The sequence below is a fragment of the Colius striatus genome, chromosome 11, assembly GCF_028858725.1.
Source record: "Colius striatus isolate bColStr4 chromosome 11, bColStr4.1.hap1, whole genome shotgun sequence".
Lineage (NCBI taxonomy): Eukaryota > Metazoa > Chordata > Aves > Coliiformes > Coliidae > Colius > Colius striatus.
Genome location: NC_084769.1, coordinates 5099349 through 5121240, shown reverse-complemented (window position 1 = coordinate 5121240; position 21892 = coordinate 5099349). Strand labels below are relative to the sequence as shown.

Here is a 21892-nt window from a genome sequence, read left to right as displayed (position 1 = left end):
AGCAGTTACTGCCCCTGAGCTGTACTTCAGAAGAGATAACAAACAATGTAGCAAAGGCTAAGAGCAAAACCCAACAGCAGGAATATTTACGTAGGTGTTTTGACTTTAAACACTTCTTTCACAGACACAGCAATATGTTCTCTCCTTTACAAGAATGCTCTGACTTGCCATGTCTGTGGCTTTAGCTTGTTTTCTTTTATTTGTTAACTCTTACTTCCTCTTCCATGAGTTTGGTTTTTCAGGCTTACAGGTCTACTGTAACACTGAACCCGGTGCTGATTTTTATTCTTCTGTAATGCTTTTCCATTAGTTTTCAATGGATGCTCTCCATGTGCGGTATGCTCTTCAGCACAATTAGTGAAGGTAACAAGATGCACTTTAATTTTTCAGTGTTTTCACATTATAATGTTGAGCACTTTCCTGTTCATTATGCTTCAGACTTGATAATTGTGCATACGTCATAAGGAGCAAAGTTGGAAGAAATTAAAACCTCATTTTGATAAATATTGAAAAACATATACATCATGTTTAAGCTTATAAGTCTGAATATCAAGTGCAACAAATTATATTAATAAGGGATGAGATTTTTTTTCCCTTTCTTGTATAAAAGTACTTGTTACAACCACTTGTTCCTAACGATTTAACATTTGCATTCTGTCTTTCATTGTGTGTAGCTGTTGGAAACAGATGCATAGCTCAGGCCAAGGTTTAGAAATACTGCTATCCTCTTGTTTCTTATAGAACTAATGCTTTGATTTGTAGAAAACTAACTTTACTGATAGGGTACCAAAAGTGATGAAATAAAGTTCTTGGGTAGTACTGGTCAGTCTGCTCCTTATACAACTCATTCCTGGGAAAAAAAAGCAACAGGTCAAAAAGGATTTAAAACCTGATAAATGCAACCTGAAATTTCTTCTAGCTCCATGAGCTGCTGTGGGAGGGGAACATTCGCTAGCTGTTGTTGTGAGACAGAAGCCATAATTAAGCTACCACAGAGGTAAGAATGGCTGTGAGATGAACAAGTCACTTTCTTGTTTTTTTCAAGCTACAAAATATGTTTTTCCTTTTTTTTTTTTTTCTATGGAAATTATAAATAGCAAAAGGAAGGGTTTGTTTTGGTTTGGTTTTCATTGGGAAGCTAACAATGTTACTTTGTTTCCTTTATCATCTCTTATCTCTTTTGAAGAGAAAAGGCAGAAAATATTTTTTGCCCCATCAAAGGAAAATGAGAAACAATTGAAACGTTTTCTCTTGTTATCAAACATCAAAATTTTGTGAAAACACTGTTTTTAAAAGGAATGTTACAGCAAATGTTCTTGAAAATAGTTTTACCAAGACACAGCACTTTGTGAGGAAGATCGAGATCTGATCTCCACAATTTGCTGTGTTACTCTTTTAACTTGGGCTTCATTCTCAGAAATGGGATGGGTTTACCGTGTGTACAGATTTGCATCCGCAATACCGTTTTTCATCTCTGTGATACTCATTACTTCCACACCACATGTTTGAAAGTCAACCATATAGTTAGAAATTGGGGTCTAGGATCTTAACCATTGATCTGCCAGAGATCTCAAATGTTACTTGACATTTAGCAGCCACCTCACACCCATAGTTGGTGTCTGAGCTCTGCCTTCAGTTCAACTTGATTCACTGTGGGGATGCTGTGTTACTTGCTGGAGCAGACCTGTCTGCTCTTCAAGCGTTCCAAACACATGGACCAGGTAGTGGGAAAAGAGACTGCAAGTGTTGACTCACTGAGGCTGAAAATTTCATTTAAAATATGAATTGCATCTTCCTTCAGTGAGGGCTTTCTCCAAAAGTGTCTGTCTGTATAGGATTTAGTTAGTTTTGCTGTCCCAGTCAGAAAGATGTTTATGTCCCTTAAGCTCAGTAGTATTTCTTACTCAATAAGTCAGTGTATCTACCCACTCTCCAGAAATTAAAGTTTTCTTTTTTCATGTCCAATGTGACCCCTTTTCCCCCACTTTATTAATCAGTTTTCCCTTTCTGTTTCACTCATCCAGCGTCAAGTCAAAGATTTTTCTTGTGCCCACACTGTTCCTTGTCTTCACCCAGCATTTACCCAATCTGCTGCTTTTGTTCCATAGAACTCTAAACCAGGTACTTCCAAGAGGATTTTTCAGGGTGTTGCCCTGTCCTCCTTGTTTTAGGTGAACGCCTCGAAGTTTTGCTGTCCTTTTGCCCCAGGAACCCTATAAATAACAGGGAAGGGGGGCAGGGGGGGGAAAAGTCTGTCTTGGTTTAATGCCTTTCTCCAGCAAATCAACCGTAGGAGGTTTCAGAACTAAAATTTATATCCAGATGCTAACTATTTGCCAAAAGGCAAATTAGCTAATTATATAATGAACATGGAGTGCCTCACAAGCAGTTGCACAGGGCTTGGCAGCTCTGCCTTCCAAAGTAAGTGAAATGAATTCCCCTGCAAAACCGGCCCAAACTTGGCCTTGATGCTGCTATTAACAGTTTGGAAGCATCAAATCATAAAAGCATCAGATAGGATCTCTTTTTTTTTTTCAGGCTTCTGTTAATATTTTATCTGTTTCCTGACTGTCTTCCCCTCTTTTATATTTAAACATTTAAAAGGGAGGACAAAGTGTAAGTACTACTAAATTCTTCTTGCAAAGGCAAATGAAGTGCTCCTGCCAATGGCATCCTGCATTAAGAAGAGCATTAAGTGCATTAAGAAGAGTGTGGGCAGAAGGTTGAAGGAGATTCTCCTCCCCTTCTGCTCTCCCCTGATGAGGCCATATTTGGAGTCCTGTGTCCAGTTCTGGGCTCCTCAGCTCAAGATAGACAGGGAATTTCTAGAGGGTGTCCAGTGGAGAGCTACAAAGACAATTATGGGACTGGAGCATCTTTCTTATAAGGAAAGGCTGTGAAACTTGGGGCTGTTTAGTTGAGGAGGAACCTTATCAATACCTAATGGGTGGATGGCAAGAGGATGGGGCCAGTCTTTTTTCTGCAGTGGCCAGTGACAGGACAAAGGGTATTGGACATAAGCTGGAAGACAGAAAGTACCACTTGAACACGAGCAGAAACTTCTCTGCTGTGAGGGAGCCCTGGCACAGGCTGCCCAGGGAGGGTGTGAGGTCTCCTCTGGAGCCTTCCAGACTTGCCCAAAGGCGTTCATGTGCCTCCTGATCAAGAGAAACTTGCTTTAGCAGGTGGGTTGGACTAGCTGATCTCTAGAAGTCCCTTCCAACCCCAACCATTCTGTGAATCTGTGATTCTGATTCATATTCAGGGTGCCATCTACTGGCATTCTGGGCCGACAACGCTGTCAGGTGTCTTAATGGAGATTGGGCAGCAAAGGATTTCTACATGGAAATCCTAAGGGAGCAGCTTTGGTAACTTGTACCTTTCTTTCATATTCTGCTAGATCTCCTTCATGCTCTGCAGGATCTCATTATGCTCTATGCTAAAGCAAACAAAATCTGAGGGTGGAAATATTGAGGTTTGGGGTCTTTTCTTTCGTGGTGGTTCCTGTAATGTTAGTGTCTCCTTGTAAAGTCTCTGATGTGTATTTATTAGTTTCACTTTTGGGGAAAATTAACTAAAGTTCAACAAGATTAGAATAAAAATTTTCAGATATCTTTGCAAACTTGTCATTTACTGTGATACAGGGCATGACTTTATCATACTATTAAACTTTTTTATAGCACATCATGTACTGACAACACCAGACACAGACTACCTAATTAAAACTCATAGTGCTCCTAAGAAGAGACATGTCAGAGTTTTATAGGTGGGAGGTTTCAGAAGAAAATTTGAGAGATGTGCTCCAGCCAAACATTGGCTCAGTGACAGAGCCAGTGTTGCTCTCGTCTCTCGAGTCTGATCAGCTCTCCAGCCTGAAGCCTACTGAAAATCTGTTGAGAAGCAAACTTGATTTGATACCAACATGAAATACAAAATGATTTGACTCTCCAAGTTTAGAAAGAGGAAAAAAATCATTTCCTACTTAGATGTGCTGCAGACTTTGCTGCCAAAACAGCAAAGTGTCCCTGTGACATGTGTCTGAGTGGCGACTGCTCCAAAGGGAGCTGAGAACTGTCTCAGGGAGGGAGAGCACACAGCACTGTCTACCAAAGGTTCACGTAAAGAGTTTTCCCCATTGTCATATCCCAGCTCTGCAGCAGAAATAGACATGCATACTAGAGTAGCAGGAAACTGCTTTAGCCAAACTTTTCTCTTTCTGTGGTTTAGCTTCTGTAGGGATTCTTGATAACTAATTCAATGCAGGAAGCAGTCCATGAATGTAAAGTTTAGTGTTGCCTTTATTCACGTTTCCATCATGGCACATAATGTTGAGTGACTGATGGCTAATATTGAAGCACTTTCTTTTTGAAACTATCGAAGCACATTTCTCTTTTCAAGAGTGCTGTCTTTCCATGTCTCTGGCTGTTTGAGTTTAAATCCCCCTGAAGATATCCAAAAGCCTCTGGACGTGGTCCCGGGAAACCACCTCTAGGTGATCCTGCTTGAGTAAGGGGAGTTGGACCAGATGGTTGCCAGATGTCTCTTCTAACCTCAATCATTCTGTGACTGCATGACCTCTCATTACTGTCCTCTATATCTAAGGCAGTTTACTGTAAGGAATTGATTTATCAGGGACGGGAGAGGATGAAGCTGAGAGAGCTGTGTCCTTCCACCAGCACAACAGCTGTGGCCTTACCTAGAGACACAGCAGAGCTCCTCATTTCCCTCTCCCACCTCATGCCTGTACCTTATCTTCCTCTGCTCTTTTCTAGAAAGTCCTTTATAGAAATGGACTTTCTTGTAATCAGGGAATTTCATCTTTTAGAGCCTTTAGAGCTTGGGGAGATGTTGGTAGGTGAAGTTTTACATTTTAAACCCATTTGGAAAATGCTGTTTTCCCACCATTTATATAATAACTGCACTTAAATGGATTTCCATTTGTCTGGCTCTGTAGTTGGGAAACCAGAAATCTGAGCTCGCATAGTATCTCTTCCCTACACATTTCCTCATGCAGTTACATAGCAATATAAAAACAGCAAGTTTTCTGATGACCCTTACCATATTACTTCACCTACAATCTAGATATAGTAATGCCAGGTTGAACTTGTGGGGAGGAAAATAGCCCAAGTGCTGTACATCACTAACCTGATGTTTTGCATGGGAAATATAGAGCAACTCTTGATGATGAAAAATGTTTTGGGAAGTTGAATAGATAGACCAAAGTTTGTTGAGTTGCACTAACGCTGAGATGAGGTTGAACAGCAGCTCTGCTAGAGAAGGTGATTATTCTGCATAAGTTCCTGCTTCTGAGGATTTAAGAGCTGATGTGCTCAGCCATTTCTTCATTTCAAAATTTAAAAAATGAACAGAGAAACAAAAATCCCATCTGTGCTGTTGGTAGAATTGTAACAATCAAGGAAATTTGATTAGATCTGGGTTTGAATCTAGGACACTAGCAGGGTTGCACTGTGGTCCCGTATGCACTTGTAACACTCATGTCCCGAACTGTGGAGGTAAGATATGCTAATTGGCATCACAGCATGGTGTTTTGCTTTGCAAGATTTAAAATGAGTAAGGCCAAAGACAAAGTGTAGTGGCTGCCAGCTGGACATAACAGAGGCTTGCAGGGAGATTACACCACAGAGGAGAATGGCTTTTGAGATAAGGATAATCTTTTACATAAACTAACTCTTCTGAGGCAGTTTGGATGGGTGAGTGATAAGGACAATAACAAAACTACAGGCTGACACAGCTGATAGTGATCCTACTGTTCAAAGATGACCAAGATCTTGCCAGCAAGATAACTTGAGTCCTTCTCCTGACTACACTGACGTGTAAACTGGTATTGATAATTTTTTGTGTGAAAGATCCCTAGATTAATGCTCTTATTTTATGTTCTTCAGGTCAACTCTGTAACCATGGAAAGGTCTACAATTTCTGATACGGCCTCTGAAAAGCCTAATCCTTCCCACCACAGTACAGGGGCTGTTCAAATGAGGATCAAAAATGCCAACAGTCACCACGACAGACTGAGTCAAAGCAAATCCATGATTCTCTCTGAGAATGTGAAAGTCGTTGAGCCTGTAAGTAAAATACCTCTAATATTTTCTGAGTCTCCCAATTTTTAAAAAGCTACAGAACTATCTCAAATGTGGTTAAGACATTGGTTTCATGATCATCCCTTGCACAGAGGGATTTAAGAGCACTAATACATGTTTTAGGAGAATGGCTAGCCTTTGGAATAACAATTTTCCTTCAGTGAAGGACAATTTGGCTTTTGTGGCCATGATTATAGCATCTACTCAGCATTACAACTCTTGAGTGTTACAGTATAGCTGCTGTAGACTATGGTACTTACAGTAGCAGATATATGTCCTGATTTCTCAAAAGGCAAACTTTAAGAGCAGGCAAAAGAAAAGACGTGGAGATTGCACCTTCTTAAATAAAGGGCAACTTTATCCATAACAAAAATAAGCCTTGCTGTAAGAATAAATGAATTATAAAATATCAGTTACTGAAGTAATGTTATTATTTTAGTAGTTGTCAGAGTTGAGAGAGTTGAGTCAATTTTTATCCATTACCTTCTTTTTTTTGAAGCTAAATAGTTAGTGATGAACTCTATTGCCAGTTGCATCCCTGCCCCTGTACTCCTTCTGAGCTACTAAACAAACTGATTGGTATGAGTCTCCCCTGGTTAATTTTCTTCCATAATGGTGGCAACTTGCAGCTGAGGCCATATGATGTTGCAAAATTATTTATGCAATGTTAGCCTCTTTTTGGACTCCAGATCGATTTTGTTCTCAGAGAATGCAAATGAGGGAGAAAACTCTGTTAGCTGGGGACAGAGTCCCAGGTCTCAGTCACTTCTCACAACTATGCCAACCATTAACATTTTGTTTGGTTGATATAATGGATTCCCATGAAATAGCTTTCTAAGAAAGTTATTAAATGGAGAAAGTCACCAGTAACAGCTGTATTTTCTTCCCTTTTATTAAAAGTTCAAACTCAAAATTCAAACTTCTTCAGAAATACATTATTTCAACCATGAATTTCTCTGATATAGCCTAACTCATTTCACCTTATCTTTCTGGAGAGAAAAATCTGTTCAGATCTTAGCAGCTGATAAGATACTCATTTACCTTCCATTTCAACTATACTGTTTGCTCAGACACACTGTACATGTTTCTTCCTTTTTATCTGATGTTAAATGTTTCTCCATTGCAAACCTGAAACGATGCTCATAGTAATTTACTGGGAATACTATAATGTATTATCAGGAAGAACTGTACCTTTGAAAAAGTTTAAAAGTTAAGTATATTTAATGATGCCTAACATATTTTATTGACTGTGTTTAACAAAAGGCACTAAGCTGCAGTTGTTTTTGACAAGCATGAAAACATCACAGCATGAGACTGCAAAAGGAATTATGTAGAGAAATTACAAGTGATCCATCTCTCAATGAATTATCCACCTCAATAGCCTGCAGAACTCAGCTACCAATTAACACCTACTTTATTACATGTTGGGATGTACTTAATAACTTTCATGTGTTTATGCACTATTACCTTGACTGATGCCTCTTGTACAATTAGGCATAATTGGCATATCAATATGCAAAAGTTAAAAGGATTAACCCTCTTAAAACTAATGAGCATTTCTGTATCCAGCTGCTAAATGAGACAAAATTAGCATTTTTCACTTTTGGGCAGGATTTTATCATGCAGTTTCTCATTGTTGATATTACCTTGTTACATAACTTTAGTTTTGGGGATAGTATGCTGGACGGTTACGGAGCAAGGGCTCTCAAAAGTTAAATTAGACATAAATATTCACTGCCACATTCCAATAACCATTGCAGGTACAATATATGTTTGTTGGCTGAGAGCTGAAAAGTTGCTTTGTGTTACATTTGTTTAGTAGCTAATTATATAAAAGTGGAATTTTCCTGAGTGTATTTCATTTTACCAAGCAAACTTGGCTCCGACATAATAGATTGAAAGCTTGCCATGCTACTAATTTCCTTTCTATTTCAATTCTTTTCATCTCTTTTTTTTTGCCATGCAGAATTTTCTGACTAGATATTGACAGACTGAAAATGTTTTGCCGTTATTTACCTAAATAAGCCTCTTAAAGTTGTTTGCTGATGCCCAAACTAAGAGCAGAGTTCCTCAGGATCCAAACATTTTCGAACATGTCCTTTAAATGCAATGAGATTCAAGGTAAAAGATCAGCAAAATGCTAATTGCACGTGTCAATTGCATGGTGACATATCTGAATCTGTGCATGGGACTTGTGAAGTATTGGGGGAAAATTAATGGAGGAGAGTAGTCTCTGTTTGTCCAGTCATCCTGAAAAAGCAGGATCCATACACACACAATCATATATATGTATGTGGGAGTATATACATATATATACACACATTTCACAGAATCACAGAATCTTAAGGGTTGGAAGGGACCAATCCCCTGCCAGAACAGGACCACCTAGAGTAGGTCACACAGGAACTTGACCAGGTGTATTTTGAATGTCTCCAGAGAATGATGCTTTTTTCCAGTGCACTTCTATACTCAGTCTTCACTTTTTGCATGTAAAGTCACACAGATCCCTACTAAAAGCTACATATTACTAGTATGTTAAGCAAAGCTAATTATTGTGTGCTGGAAGATAGAAAGGATTTATCCTGCTTTTTCTCTTTGGAAATGTTGTGTTTTTAACAGTCTGTCTCTGTTTAGATGATGGATATAGTCTAAAAGGTACTCGCTGATTATTCTTATTTTCTATTTTACATTGGCTGAATGTTTTATCACCACAAAGATTTCTCTGTTTAAAAAACATAAATAGCTGAATAAAAGACCCAGTACTACTCTTTCACCACCCATACTCAGCATGTGCACTATATGGTCTATTAATAAATGGGTCAAATCCTTTTTACTCAACTTATGCAAAACCTCTTGACTTCAGTGGATTAAGACAATCAGCATTTGGCACATTTTGAGCAATCAAGAGAAATGCACATTTCTGAAAGTTATTTGGATAAAAGAATGAACACTGTTGGGCAAAAATGAGACACAAATCTAGAAAGATGACTGGTGGTCTATAGAAAAGAAAATACCTGATAGAGAAAATGTTGTATCCTTAAGTATTGGGATGCTTGTAAGCACACCTGAGGCTACACTTTTGATCATTTTCTCTAGCGTGACAAAGGAGGAGATGTGTAGTACGTCAGTAGGGCCATATGCACTTGTGCATTTTATAGTAGTGAGGATGCAATTGTGGAATGCACAAGCTAATTGATGCGAAAGCTAAATGTATATTCTTGGAGTTTTATGTTATTTATTTTGATTTAAATGCTTGAGCTTTGTGCAGAGGTTGAAAGTGATATTAATGTAGAGTTTAAAGAGAACAAATCACGAAGCTGGACACAGACTGTGGTAAGCAAGGGCTCTTTTTGTGCTTAATGTTAGTGTCAGAACTTGCAATGTAAATGAATATTTGCTATTTTCATCTGTTAAACCCCAGGGAAGTGCATTTTGCTTCATTCAGAACAACTTCAAACAATGAAATGTCTTTTTTTATTGGTGCCTATATTAAGAATTAGAACCTATTTAGACATTGCAAAATGGTAATGTAGTAGAGCTTTTTCTGATTAGGTTAAACAAACTGGTAGGTTTATTTATCTGTCTAATACATTATCAGGGAAACGGGAAGCAATCTTCTTTTGTTTCTTACTCCTGTAATCATAGAACACTTGCCAAAGTTATGGCTAGCCAAAAAGACAGAAATAAAATTGCTAAAAATATAAGCCTTCTGTTTAGCAGAGTTTTTGAGCCATGTTTTGAAATTGCAGGGCTCATACATGTTTACTTCAAATCAAGCTTATAGTCAAGTTTGAGGCTTTGTTTGTATAGATTGTCCTGAAGTAGATCCTGATATTTAATTAAAATGACACTAAATCACATTGAATTGATAAGACTTGGCATCTCAAACAAAGGTAATTGCCCGTATTGGTTTTGTACAAAAATAGAGCTGCTTGGAAAATGTGCAGCCAACACAGACTGTCAACTCCATTTATAGATCAATATGTGAAAACCATTGATCAGGCAGGCATGTGTAACAGTAACACTTTGCATTTATTTGTTGTTTTTATACCACGTTAAGGCTTACAGGATTATCGGCTTCCAAAATATTTTGACTTCCTCGTAAATATGTTATCTGTTAAATGTTAATTACAAGACAGTCTCCAGCCCTTTTTTAGGGTATTTTCAATTTCATTGCTATGGGTACTTTTAGCAGAAAATGGATTAGTTCAATCTCTGAGAGATCATCACAGCTTCTTTTATAGTACAGTTTATTTTGGGAAAGTTTTTGAGGATTCCTTTCTTTTCTTCCCCCCAATTTACTTCTTTTTTTTCCCTGGAAGGAAATTAAACCTTGACAGAACATTTCTTAAAGCAGAAATCCTCCTCCTGTCATAGTTGTGTGCATTTGAGGTGGAAGGGGGAAAACATTCTCCTTATTGTGTGTTTTAATAGTGACTGCCCAAGCTTTATTCTCTGCAAATTGAATCATCATACACTAGTCTATTATACATGCATCTACATTTATCACTGCAAGGAAATAGCTGTGTTCCCTTCAAGGTGTTACACGAATCACATAATAGCACTGGGACAGATGTAGAGAAATAAATGAGCTTCCCTTGACATTTACTGTTAATAAATGCAACACCTTGTTCTCCCCAAATAATTTGGGGTAGGTATGAAAGCCATGGGTCCATAAACACAGGCCAGTCTTACTTCTTGAACAGGAGTATTGTTAAAAAAAGAGAGGAATCTGTTGAGTAATATCAGTCATTCGCCTTTTTAGTGCAGAAAATGAGAAATGAAGCGTGTCATATGTCCCCTTATTGTATTCAAACTCATTTTGTGCTTTCAAAACCTACATCTGCTCTCTGGTGTGTGTCGTGCTTGCAGCCTGACTTGTTCGGCCCTTGACTCCCATTTTCAGCCATTTCAGTACGTGTCCCTCTTCCTCTCCACCACAGAAGCCGCACAGGCTCCTGGGCAGAGGCCTTCAGCCTGCCTCGGGCACTGCTCCCAGGTGTGTCCCTACATGCTGATGTACGTCCTGCACACTGCTTTGTAGGGTGAAAGTAGAAGATAAAGTAGAAGATGAATGCATTAGAATATTTTAGGGTTCGGTTTGCCTTCAATAAGCAGTTTTCCTCAATCGAGCAATGCAAATTGCCTCCTCCCTGTCCCCACCTTTTTCAGGATCAGCATTTAGTTGCAGGCATTTGTGCCAGGCTCAGAATGACCCCTTTGTTTTTTCTGACTCCCCTCCCCCCACTTTATTTTTCATAGATATTCTCTTTGAAAAGACGTTCTTTACAGTATATTTGTGTTGCAGCACTTCAACTGAAAGAATCCTGGCTAAAAAGGACAAAGTCAATTTTATTGTTCGACTGCCCATTTGTTTCTCCTCCAAACATTTTTACTGTACCATTTCAGCTGTGTGGCTTGATAGGCAGCATCATAATGAGATCATAGAAGAAAAAAAAAAAGAAGTAACCAGCACCTATTTCTTCTTAAAAGGGAGGATAAATTAATTTCGGTTCTATTAAGGGAGTGGTGAATGTAACTGGTTTGGCTTCCTTGTTAAGCCAAACTGGAGTTCAGACGAGATATTATATGAGTCGGAATTGCTGATTTTTGACTTTTACTCAGTGTGACAGAAGGGTAGAAAAAAGGTTCAAAAACCTCCTTCTTTTTCTTTTTTCTTCTTTCTTTTTTTTTCTTTCCCCCCACGATCTTACATTATCTCATGCTGTGAAAATCTTTACTCTATTTACCAAGCACAAATTAGTCTTGCCAAAGGTTCTGAAAGTTTGCTACTTCGGCTTAGATCCTAAAACTTCAAAGGGAGATGCAACTCTAGAAATTAGTGTATGTGCTCTGCCATGGCTATTTTCACTTGGACTTAACTAAATTCGTTTATAATTTAGGACTGATTGAATGCTGCCATGAACATACACGGGATACATTTTTTAAAGTTAGTCCACTGATTACTAATTTGAATAAAAAACTCGAACCTTGTTAGCATCTGGACTTATTTTCATAATAACAACCCCTTCAGAACCTACAAAGTAATGAATAATTGACAACAAATGAAATGTTTTGATAGTTGTCGGCACAAAGCATGTTTAATGTTTTGTGTTGCTTCCTAGCTAATTATGTAGATGACACATTTGTCAGACCTTGACTGCCATTAGAAACGTGTTTCCAGAGGGGAGAAAAACAGGCTATTCATAGAGTAATTAACTAGAATGCTCAATGACCTGTGAGAGATTCAAATGGCTGCCAGTTCAGACATTGTTTTGTTACAGAAGCAGAGGGGTAATTAAAATTCCAAATTACAGTGCTATGATGAAGCATTTGTTTGTTGACAGTATACTCTTACTCTAGTTTGTTAATTCTTTTTTAAATTGCTTCTAATCCATTTTATAGCTTTAGGAGTTCCGTCTTTGAATTTACTGACAACTAATATTATGGTAAATTGTTCTTCTGCAGAGTACTGCGGGCTTGGCAGTTTCATGGGAGCACAAGGTGGGTGGGATAGAATCGTTGCTCTTTCCCTAAACTGACATAGCATGTGCTGTCATCGAGACGCGGCTAACGCGGCACATCTTGTGAAATGATATGTTCATAATTCTGCGTTAGGGAAGATGTCTAGTTAGGGGAGGAAATGGTTCAGATAAAGTAATAATAATCAAACAAATTGAGGGAGGTGTCCTGAAACGTTAGAGGAAAAGGCATGATGGGGTTGGGGTGAGGATGACCGTGGGTTAGGTAAACACTTTGGGAAGCCGAGGTCCGCTCCACAACGGAGAATCGGAAGGCAGGCGCCTGCATGGAGAAGTCAAGCACCAGATACCGAGAGTGAGGCATTTCATAAGACTCCACTGTGTCTTTGCCAACGCCTTTTGCAGGCAGCAATGGACATGACAGGCTAAGGATGTCTTTCCTCATACAAACAGGGACTCTTTGCAAGTCCAAAGTGTTAAAGTTCTCTAAACAATGAATTAAATGCAAGCCTGAGCGAAATATTTATTTACTTTGCCAAAAGTGAGAATATGGTTTTGTTAAGGAGATCTGACAGAAGTAACATGGTGTTTGATGCAGGAGAGCTGACAGCGGCATGGAGTGAGCGCTGATTATCCTGAAGACACTGTCAGCTAGGATTGATTTCCACTTTCTCCGTTTATGTAACGGTTCCTGTAATACAGCTGACCCCAAATCACGTTACCTTGTCATTTCTCTTCATGGATCAAGAAGAGATGAGCTGAAAATAGCTAGGCACTGACCTTGAACTTGCCGGAGAAGTGAGAAGCGACAGTGGGGGATTTTCAGCGCCCGGTGCCCGCACAAAGGCGCGGGCGGCTGCTCTGCGGTTGCGGTGGCACAAGGGGGCAGAGCAGCACTAGAGATTACAGGTGAAGCAGCTGATGCTACACAAGCACAAGCCCATACCAAATGGCGTTTATTTATTTATTTTCTTTTAAAAACTGGGGAGATTCTAGCCAGAAGACCTGCTGACTCCTAAACGTTGACGATCCCATCACTTGGACTTACAATTATTTGAAGTGATGCTTAATATCAAAATGCTTTCCTAATGCATTGCTAGGAATGCATTGCTGGGAAGTTTTTGCATCCTGCCTAGGAATGTGTCACCATCACTTTCCTAGCATCTAGTTAAAGAATGAAACATTTGTGTTACTGTTAATACAGTTGTCTGCAATTTGGGAGGTGTTTGACAAAATCAAGAGTCTACAAATCCCATTCATAGAAGGAATGGTGTAAATACTTTAAAAGCTATTTTTTAAGCTGATAGGTCAAACTAAAAATGTGGAAAAGAAATAAAGAAGGTTTTTCTTTTTTCCTTCATGTGTGGCATTTCTCTCTTGTATATCTTGAGGGGGGGAAAAAGAAAGCTTGGTTATGAAAATATTATTTAATTTGCCCTCTATAAACTGTGCTCTACTTTTTCTTCTTTCTTATTTTATTTTCATCTGTCCTTGCCTCTAAAGAGCCCTTTTTGTTTCTGATGCTGGCAGTAACTTTGGAGACATGAGATGCCAGTGCTGGCTCTTCTCAAGGATCCAGAACTTTGGGGTGTCATTGCTTGGTTCAAAGGCTTGGGGCAAGACCACAAATCACGTACTCACCCTTTAAGGTGTCTGACCTGAGTTCCTACTTTCATTTGGCAATATCAAGGCATATATACCTTCTGGAAAGACAATGATGGGCAGTCCAGGCCAGATCATGCTTTTCTACTTATACAGTTGGTGGTTCCTTTAAAACATGATCCTTTCCCTGAGAGGAATATCTGATGCTGTAGGGTAGGGTGGTTTGAGCATTCTTTCCTTTAATCTAATGCTACCTACTGTTCACTTACCCTGTTAAGTAACTTTGGAAAGTCAAAAGATTATTGCTTTATTTTCCCCAAACAAACCTCTTCTTTTTCCTTCAAGACTTTTAGAGAACTAAACCATGATTTTCCAAATTGATAGAAAAGCAGATAAACACAACGAAAATATCTTCTAGTGTAGTGTTAGCAGTTCTTCAGGAAACACAGGGAAGTGCAAGGGGTAAAGATGTGTTTCTTCTCTTAAAATTATTGGTTTTATTGTAGTCTATGGAATACTAGTGGAAACTTTTGGTTATATCATTTTTGGGGGGTACATTACATAAGATGTGATATGCAGTTTAAGAGCAGGATACAAGTGCAGACTGAGGTTTTCCTTTCTCAGTGATAACCAGTGACTGAGACAGTGTAAACAACAAGAGTTCAGAAGAATAAAGGAAAAAAGACACACATCCCTTCCTTCTTTCCATCAGAAATGTGAAAAATTCTGGAACTGATGGAAAGTAGGTGGATTGTAAGAAATTCAAATGTTTCTCTGCTTTGTCTTATCTTGTTCAAAGCCAAAGGACGATTAGAGAGTTGGATCAAGTTCCTGAAGCTCGAAACTCTGCAATACGAAGTCTTTGTACCTGTCCTACTAAAGGCAGTTGAGCAGACTAAGAAAATCTAGAGATGAGGTTCTAGCTAACCAGACCCTCCTGAATAGTATTATTTTCTGTAATTTAACGTCTAATTAAAATTCCAATGATCCCAGTGCTTTTGGATGATCATTATTTCATAGTCCATTCCACACACATTTGGGTTTTTCAATAGTAGGGAAAACTTATATTCTATATCTGGTCTGAATGTCCTTCTCTGGCTTATAATTTTTCTGTTATCCCCTAAAGAGTGGCACTCAAATCTACAGACATATTAATGACACTGGAGTTACTGCCCTCACGCTACACTTGCCAACACCCTATAAAACTATGCTTCTTTACTTCAGAAGTGACACAGCAACATGCCATGATGTTAGAGAGGTAATGCTTTATAGAGGTAATATGTATGTATTCTATTGTATTTATTTATTGCATTCAAGTGGAGAAGAAGGTGGACTAAAGTTTGCCATGTTTCCCTTTGCTGCAGCTTGGACGTTGGCCTGCCAAAAGATTTTTGAGTCCTTTCTTCTCTTTTTCTACCTGTGCAATGGGACTGAGGATGATACATAACTCCTTTGCACACATTACAGAGTTTGCCTCAGAGCTGGGTCAACTGTTATGTTTCAATCATGCTCATTCCATAGATAATTCTATTCTCATCTTATTAACTCTATTACTTGAAACAGAATTATTCCACAATTATGTTAGTGTAACTGAGAGGGTAACTTGGCCCCAGGTCTTTTACATTTTCCCTATCTATGTACTCTGTGCTTAACCATTTCACTATTTTCCATCAAAAAATGTCTTGTTTTGGCTTCAGCATTAATCAGCTCTGTTCCCTTCATTCTATAACTATGTGCTTTTTAGCTCTGAGGGCTTTCATGTTTTAGAGTGTATATTTCAAAAAGTATACTTAAAAGTATTGTTTAAAAGAGTCTGTTTGGCAATATGTGTCAGAGCAGACTGTGACAAGGAACATAAGCTGTGGAATTATATTCCTTCCACGCTATCTTTATTAAGTACGGTATTACAGCTAAATTGTGGCAGCTAACACATTTCCTTTCAAAATGCCATAAGATTTGAAATATGTAGGTACTGAAACTGAGATGATATCAAACTTCCTATAGCTAGTCTTGGGCACCTGACCTGCATAGTTTCCCACAGGGGAAAAGTAAGCTCCATTTCTTTAAATTTCCAATGAGAAGGGACATGTGTCTCCTTGCATCGAGTTACATTATATCACACGGTGTGACACAAAGTAACTCGATGCAATGTGACAGGAGAGGTAAAGAACCAGGGTTTTTTGTTTGTTTGTTTGTTTTATTACTGCAGTGGAATAATTGCACTGCTGATACAACTACATGGAGATCAAATTATTTTGTGCATGCCCTAAATACACGTGCCATTGCTCAATATGTGGGCATGCTCACTAAATGTTGGTTAATGCAATGAGGCTTTAAAACAGGCAGTAGTGTCCTTGTTAGGCAACATGCCTATTCTTGGACAAATAGTTGACAGCAGCACTCTCCTGCCCTAAATCAGTTCAAATTCCCTTTGAAGTCAGTACTTTTCGGGTTTTTTGAAGGAGCAATAAGTGCAGCATCTGATCCAGTCGTGTTAACATAGTAATATTTTATTTTCTGTTTGATTTCTTGTTCAGTGAGGTTCACAGCTTTAATGGAAATAAATCTTGCCCATCTGTGGTTTTGTCTTTTTGGGTGTGCATGCATACATACACATCCATGGCAAGAATGGAATTGAAACCTTTCTTGTCAAAGGGACCAAGATCCTACACCTTTCATCTTTGGTAGACAACCTGCTAGAAAAAAAAAAATAGAGGTTATTTCTTTGGATCTCAGAGATCAAAACTACTAATTTATGTTTGTTACTTTATGACAGTGTTGAATGTGCCTACATTTTAGAAACAGTTATATCTTTCTTTTCATGATTATTGTCTATCTGAGCTGCCACATATTCTGAGTTACAGTAAAAAGTTACATTTAAGAGTACAGCCAAAACCCAAATAAAGCAAAAAAATATGCTGTGCTTTTTAATCTCTGACTCTTCTCCCAGTTTCAGAATCAAATTGGAAAGATTAGAAAATACCCTATCCCATTTTCCCTTACTTCCCCTGACTCCCCAGAGCTCTTCCAGAAAGATGGCTTTCCTAGACATTTCATCCATGGCCAGGACTAGGAGTATTGCAGCTGTGATGAGAGAATCTGTTCTCATGACATCTCTAGCCCCAAGGCAGGCAGAAAACCCAGATGAGCATACAACATTCTATGTATTTATTCGGACCAAACACAGGTTTTTGGACCAACCAAGCTTCACATCAGTGGTTGTGTCATCCTTAAGAGCTCATTTTTCTTGATTGTGGTCCTGAAGTCAGACTCTTACTTTATAACACTATGCAACCCCCCCCCAGTGTTTAAAAATTAAAGTGCCAGGTGCTAACCCTTTTCAGTAGTTGGCTACTTCAACTTTGAGCTTTCCATTTTTTATCAGCAAATGATAAACTGAAGATTCAGTGTTCCCAGTTTAGATCTTTCTCAAAATTAAAGCATAAATCTAAAGTGGCCACCTGTAAGCACTAAAACCTGAAGACATTTGGGCACAAGTTAAACAAATTGCTTAAAAAACTGCCAATTGGTTGCATCAGCTTTTAAGAGTAACTTTGCAGGGAACTTAATGTGGTTTAACATTTTCAGGCCTGATTTTCATTTCTTGGTGGGAATGTTTTTTAATGTTTTTCTTTTTAAATCAAGAAATTGAAGTGCTGGGAAAAGAAATAATATAACTGTAGATAAACTGTTGCAGAAGAATGAGGATGACACCACCATGCACATCTAAAAAGCCTGGGAAAGTTTGGGGTAATGGACTAGTAACTGGGAAAAGCATGGAGCAAGTAGGGAGCTGAGGGATTTGGAGACAGGTGGGCTGGAGGAAATGGGATGGAAAAGGTGAATTTACTGCAGCTGAGTGGAGTTGTGGGCTCTGGCTGGCAGAAGGGTTATGGTCTACAGAGCTGGTGCTTTGATGGTAGTCTGGGAAAAAGCTCCTCATCTCTTCTGTGGTTTAGCTGAAAGCCATCCAGCGCACATTCAGGTAGGTGTGGACTTCTACATATGTTTGTTTGTAGAAAGTCATTAATTGCATTGAATTTACTGAAACTCCTAATTCTCCAGTGCTGTGGGTTAATTTGTTTTTTGATGATGATCTAAACAAGAGAGACATCCCAGTATACTCTGAGCACACTGTGTGCCCATTCACCACTAGTTCCTTAAAACCTGCCATCGGTTTCCAAGACTGTCTTTTGGCTTTTTCCTTCATGTAAATGCTTTCATGGCTTTATGGCAGATGAGCCTGATTACATGAAAGTTTACCTTTAAAACCTTTCCCATTTATCATGCAGTTCCCTTACCTAGAAAATCCCAATGCAGCCACTGCTAATGTTTGATAAGATTTGTACCTGGTAGATTCTAAATTACATTAATGCATAAAGCCAGCAATGCCAGGCTCCCTATTGTTACAGTTATTAAGCTGTAACTGAAATGATATCTTTCATATTGATCTTCAGCTAGCAGCTCTTATCCAGAAGCTTTGTTTCACATTAAAGACACTAATGATTGTCTCCACAAAATGAGCAGCTTAATAGTCAGAAAAAGTTAAATGGAAAGAAGAAAAAAACTTTGATAGCCACCTTTGATAGCTCTTCGTTCCAACATCTCTCATAGCCACAAAGTGCAAGCCAAGCATTAATAGACCTTTTAATAAAATGACTTAAAAGAAATCAATGGGATTTCTCACAAAGTCTAATTTCCAGCAAGATGCATTATTTAAATGTTTGTATTCCTTCTGAACAGCTCCTGTCCTCCCATAGCTGCTGGAGGTTTTTCCTGGAATTTCTCAGGGTATCTTCCTCGTGTTTTCACTTTTTATTTTCTGCTTTTGATTTATAACCTTACTGCAACTTCTTTTTTCTATTCTTTGAAATGGAGAAAATATAAGTCTTGTACACTCCCAAGGCTGGTAAAGGTTTTTATAGGCAGAGGCAATAGCAAGCTGTCTATTTGTGCAGTGGAGGTGGGAATCTAGGTGAATATGTACTAAGAGGCTTTTTTGAGTAGTCATAGGTATATGGAGTATAAAATTCTCTTTCCCTACCTTTAGGGGAAAATAGTATAACCCAGCAGTACAGCTCTCCAGCTGCAATTGTGATAAATGTATCTGCAAGACAGAGGCTTGGACTTAGGAATTGAGGGCGAAGTGAATATTATTCCCCTTGCCTTATTTTTTTTCCTGGGACTTTTGAGTAGGTTTGCTGTCAGTTTTTAGTTTGCTTGTTTGTTTTGGCTTGGGATGAGGAGCAGCTGCTGGATTTCTTTTTGTAGTTAGTGAGATGATTTTTTTCCTCTCACAGTTTTGGCTGTGGCAGAATGCAACATAGGTGTTTCCCGTGAGGTCATATGGTATAAGCAGAGAAATACATGTGACATTTTTATGTTCTCTGAACTAGTTTATTGTATTTGATATGTGACGTATCTATTTAAAGACTGAGATCAAAGGGAAAGACTTTTGTTGTTTTGATGATCATCAGAAAAGTCTCAAATTGTTCTAGTTGGGGAAATAGAACAGGTTATATTTATTATTTTACATAATCAGGGGTATAATATAGTGGCAAGGTAGAATTCATATAAATAAATGAATTTGCACTACTATAACCTGTAGTTCAAAACAGACAATACTCTACATGTTCACCGTTGGATGGTTTTTTCTTGGTAAGCTCTGGACAATCCACAGTAGTGATGAAATCAAGTACTTTGTACACTAAATGTTCATGTAAGAAAACATAGGAGTGAAGAGAGGGTGAAGGTAAAGGAAAGAGAATCACACTGAGGAAAAAAAACCCCACAAAACATCAGAAAAGATTAAATTATGCAAAGGTCCACAGCTACAGAACATTTCCCTCTTCTCTCAGTATCACTGGATATTCAGCTTTTCTTTCTGCTGTTTTTTTCCCAGGCTCCAGTGAACAGTCTGGATTAAGCTAATGCAGGGACATGTTTTGGCCGCTTATTATTTATTACAATTTTAGTTCCAGGTTTCAAAAACAATTAGGGAAACTGCTTAATAGGAAAATGACTCTAATTACTTGTTAATTGAGGTTATCTGCTTCACATTATTCAAAACGTAAATTGTGTTGACACTTGTACCCAGATATGATTACTTAATAAACAGACTGAAAATGCATCACAAATGCATGTACCCCTCCCAAAAGAGGCATTTTATTTTTCAACTCCTGTTTGCTCATCTGAAAGATGTTTAAAATATCTATAATTTGCATGAAGTTCAATTATAGCATGTTAGTTTAAAAATGTTATTTATATGCTTCAAGTAGTGCAAAGATGAAGTACTGAAATTTAAAAGTGAAAGGGTTTATTAAGCTTATAGGTGATACATTCAGGTAAGGTTTACACACAATAAGAAACAGGGTGGAATAAAGTATGGTGTTATCTCCTGAATAAATAGTTTAGTTGATACATGAAATACCTGGATCCAAATAAAACATCAGTGTTAATATTTGTTGTATTAGCATTTGCTATCTGATTTGGGGGATTTACAAAAAGAGAAGTGCAATTTTTTTTGAGTGATAAACACATTCTGAGGTGAGAGCAACAGACTTGTGAACAAGATTTTAATTTCTAGAACAAGATAATTCTATAGTATGAGAATAAAAACAAAGTATACATTGTACATTTGTGTGCCCTGGCACCTATACTTTTTTTACAGAGATATACAATCCCTGGTTTTGAAAAGGATCTTAGGTCATGAATTAGGTTTCATAGGAAGTGATTGTCAAAGGACGTCTAAGACTGTAATCCCCTATGATTGAAATCTGTATATTTTCCAGCCATATCTATGAGAGTAAGATAAATAATTTCAAAAGTATTTTTGTTTAATTTTGGTTGATTTGGGGGTTTTTCCCCTAATGTAAGAATATTGTAATTTCCTAAGGAAAGCAAATGTTTAATACAGAATAAAAATCAATATGAGAAGAGGAAATATTTTTGCTCTAAAGACATAACTGGGGAACCTCTTGTCAGGAGAGAGATTTCACGTGTGTTTCACCTTGGAATTTTCCTGTTTGAAATGTGAGAAAGGCCTCGTGTCAGGCAAAGATACTGTGATTTCAGTCCTGGAGTTTCTGTGTCTTACACTTAGGACTATGAATTGCTGAGGCATTTTTGAAAATGTGGATCTCCACAAGCCCACGGTAGTCAGGCAAAGGAACTGGGAAAGTAGGAAAAAAGGGGGTGAAAAAATTAAGTGTTCAGATAAAAAGTGACTGATTGCACATATGACAGAATTTTTTATTTCTTAATATAGAAGCATAACTCTTCCACTCTTATTTTTTTTACTTGTATTTTCTTTAGCTCAATACCTTTTGAAGGCATTATTTACCGAAATCCTATCACTCTCTTCTACTTCAAATTTTGCCAAGAAATGAGGGAAAGTTGCAAAGCCCACAAGGGCAGAAGTTTTAGAGCTGTGTTTGTGTCCATTAATTTTCTCTTCTATGATATTTTTCCATTTTCACTCTGTTTGACATTGAGCCTGAGCTTTGTTCCTGACTTGTAGCCTATGGCGGTGGAATGGGGAGATGAGACATCACGGAGATGTAGAGCACACATAAAAAGAGAAGATGTGTAAAAACTGAAATGACATGGCAGCTGAAGCAGCTTGTTGCTCAGCTTGGTTGCATGTTTGAGTGGAGAAAGCGAGGTAAATTGTGATATGTAAGAGAATAACACTCGACAGGGTGTATGGTT

At 38.2% G+C, this 21892-nt stretch overlaps 1 protein-coding gene across 3 annotated transcripts in view; it reads left to right on the top strand.

Annotated features, from left to right (window-relative positions):
• Positions 1 to 21892, top strand: part of ARHGAP15 (Rho GTPase activating protein 15) — a 329153-nt gene that overhangs the window by 11597 nt on the left and 295664 nt on the right. For 2 of the 3 annotated variants that reach the window (XM_062004816.1, XM_062004818.1), the window contains exon 2: positions 5904 to 6083. In XM_062004816.1, the coding sequence (XP_061860800.1) occupies positions 5919 to 6083 (165 nt within the window). In that variant the 5' untranslated portion in view covers positions 5904 to 5918. Of the gene's footprint in view, positions 1 to 969; positions 998 to 5903; positions 6084 to 21892 lie in introns of those variants that run through there. The other variant, XM_062004817.1, reaches the window with a different exon arrangement.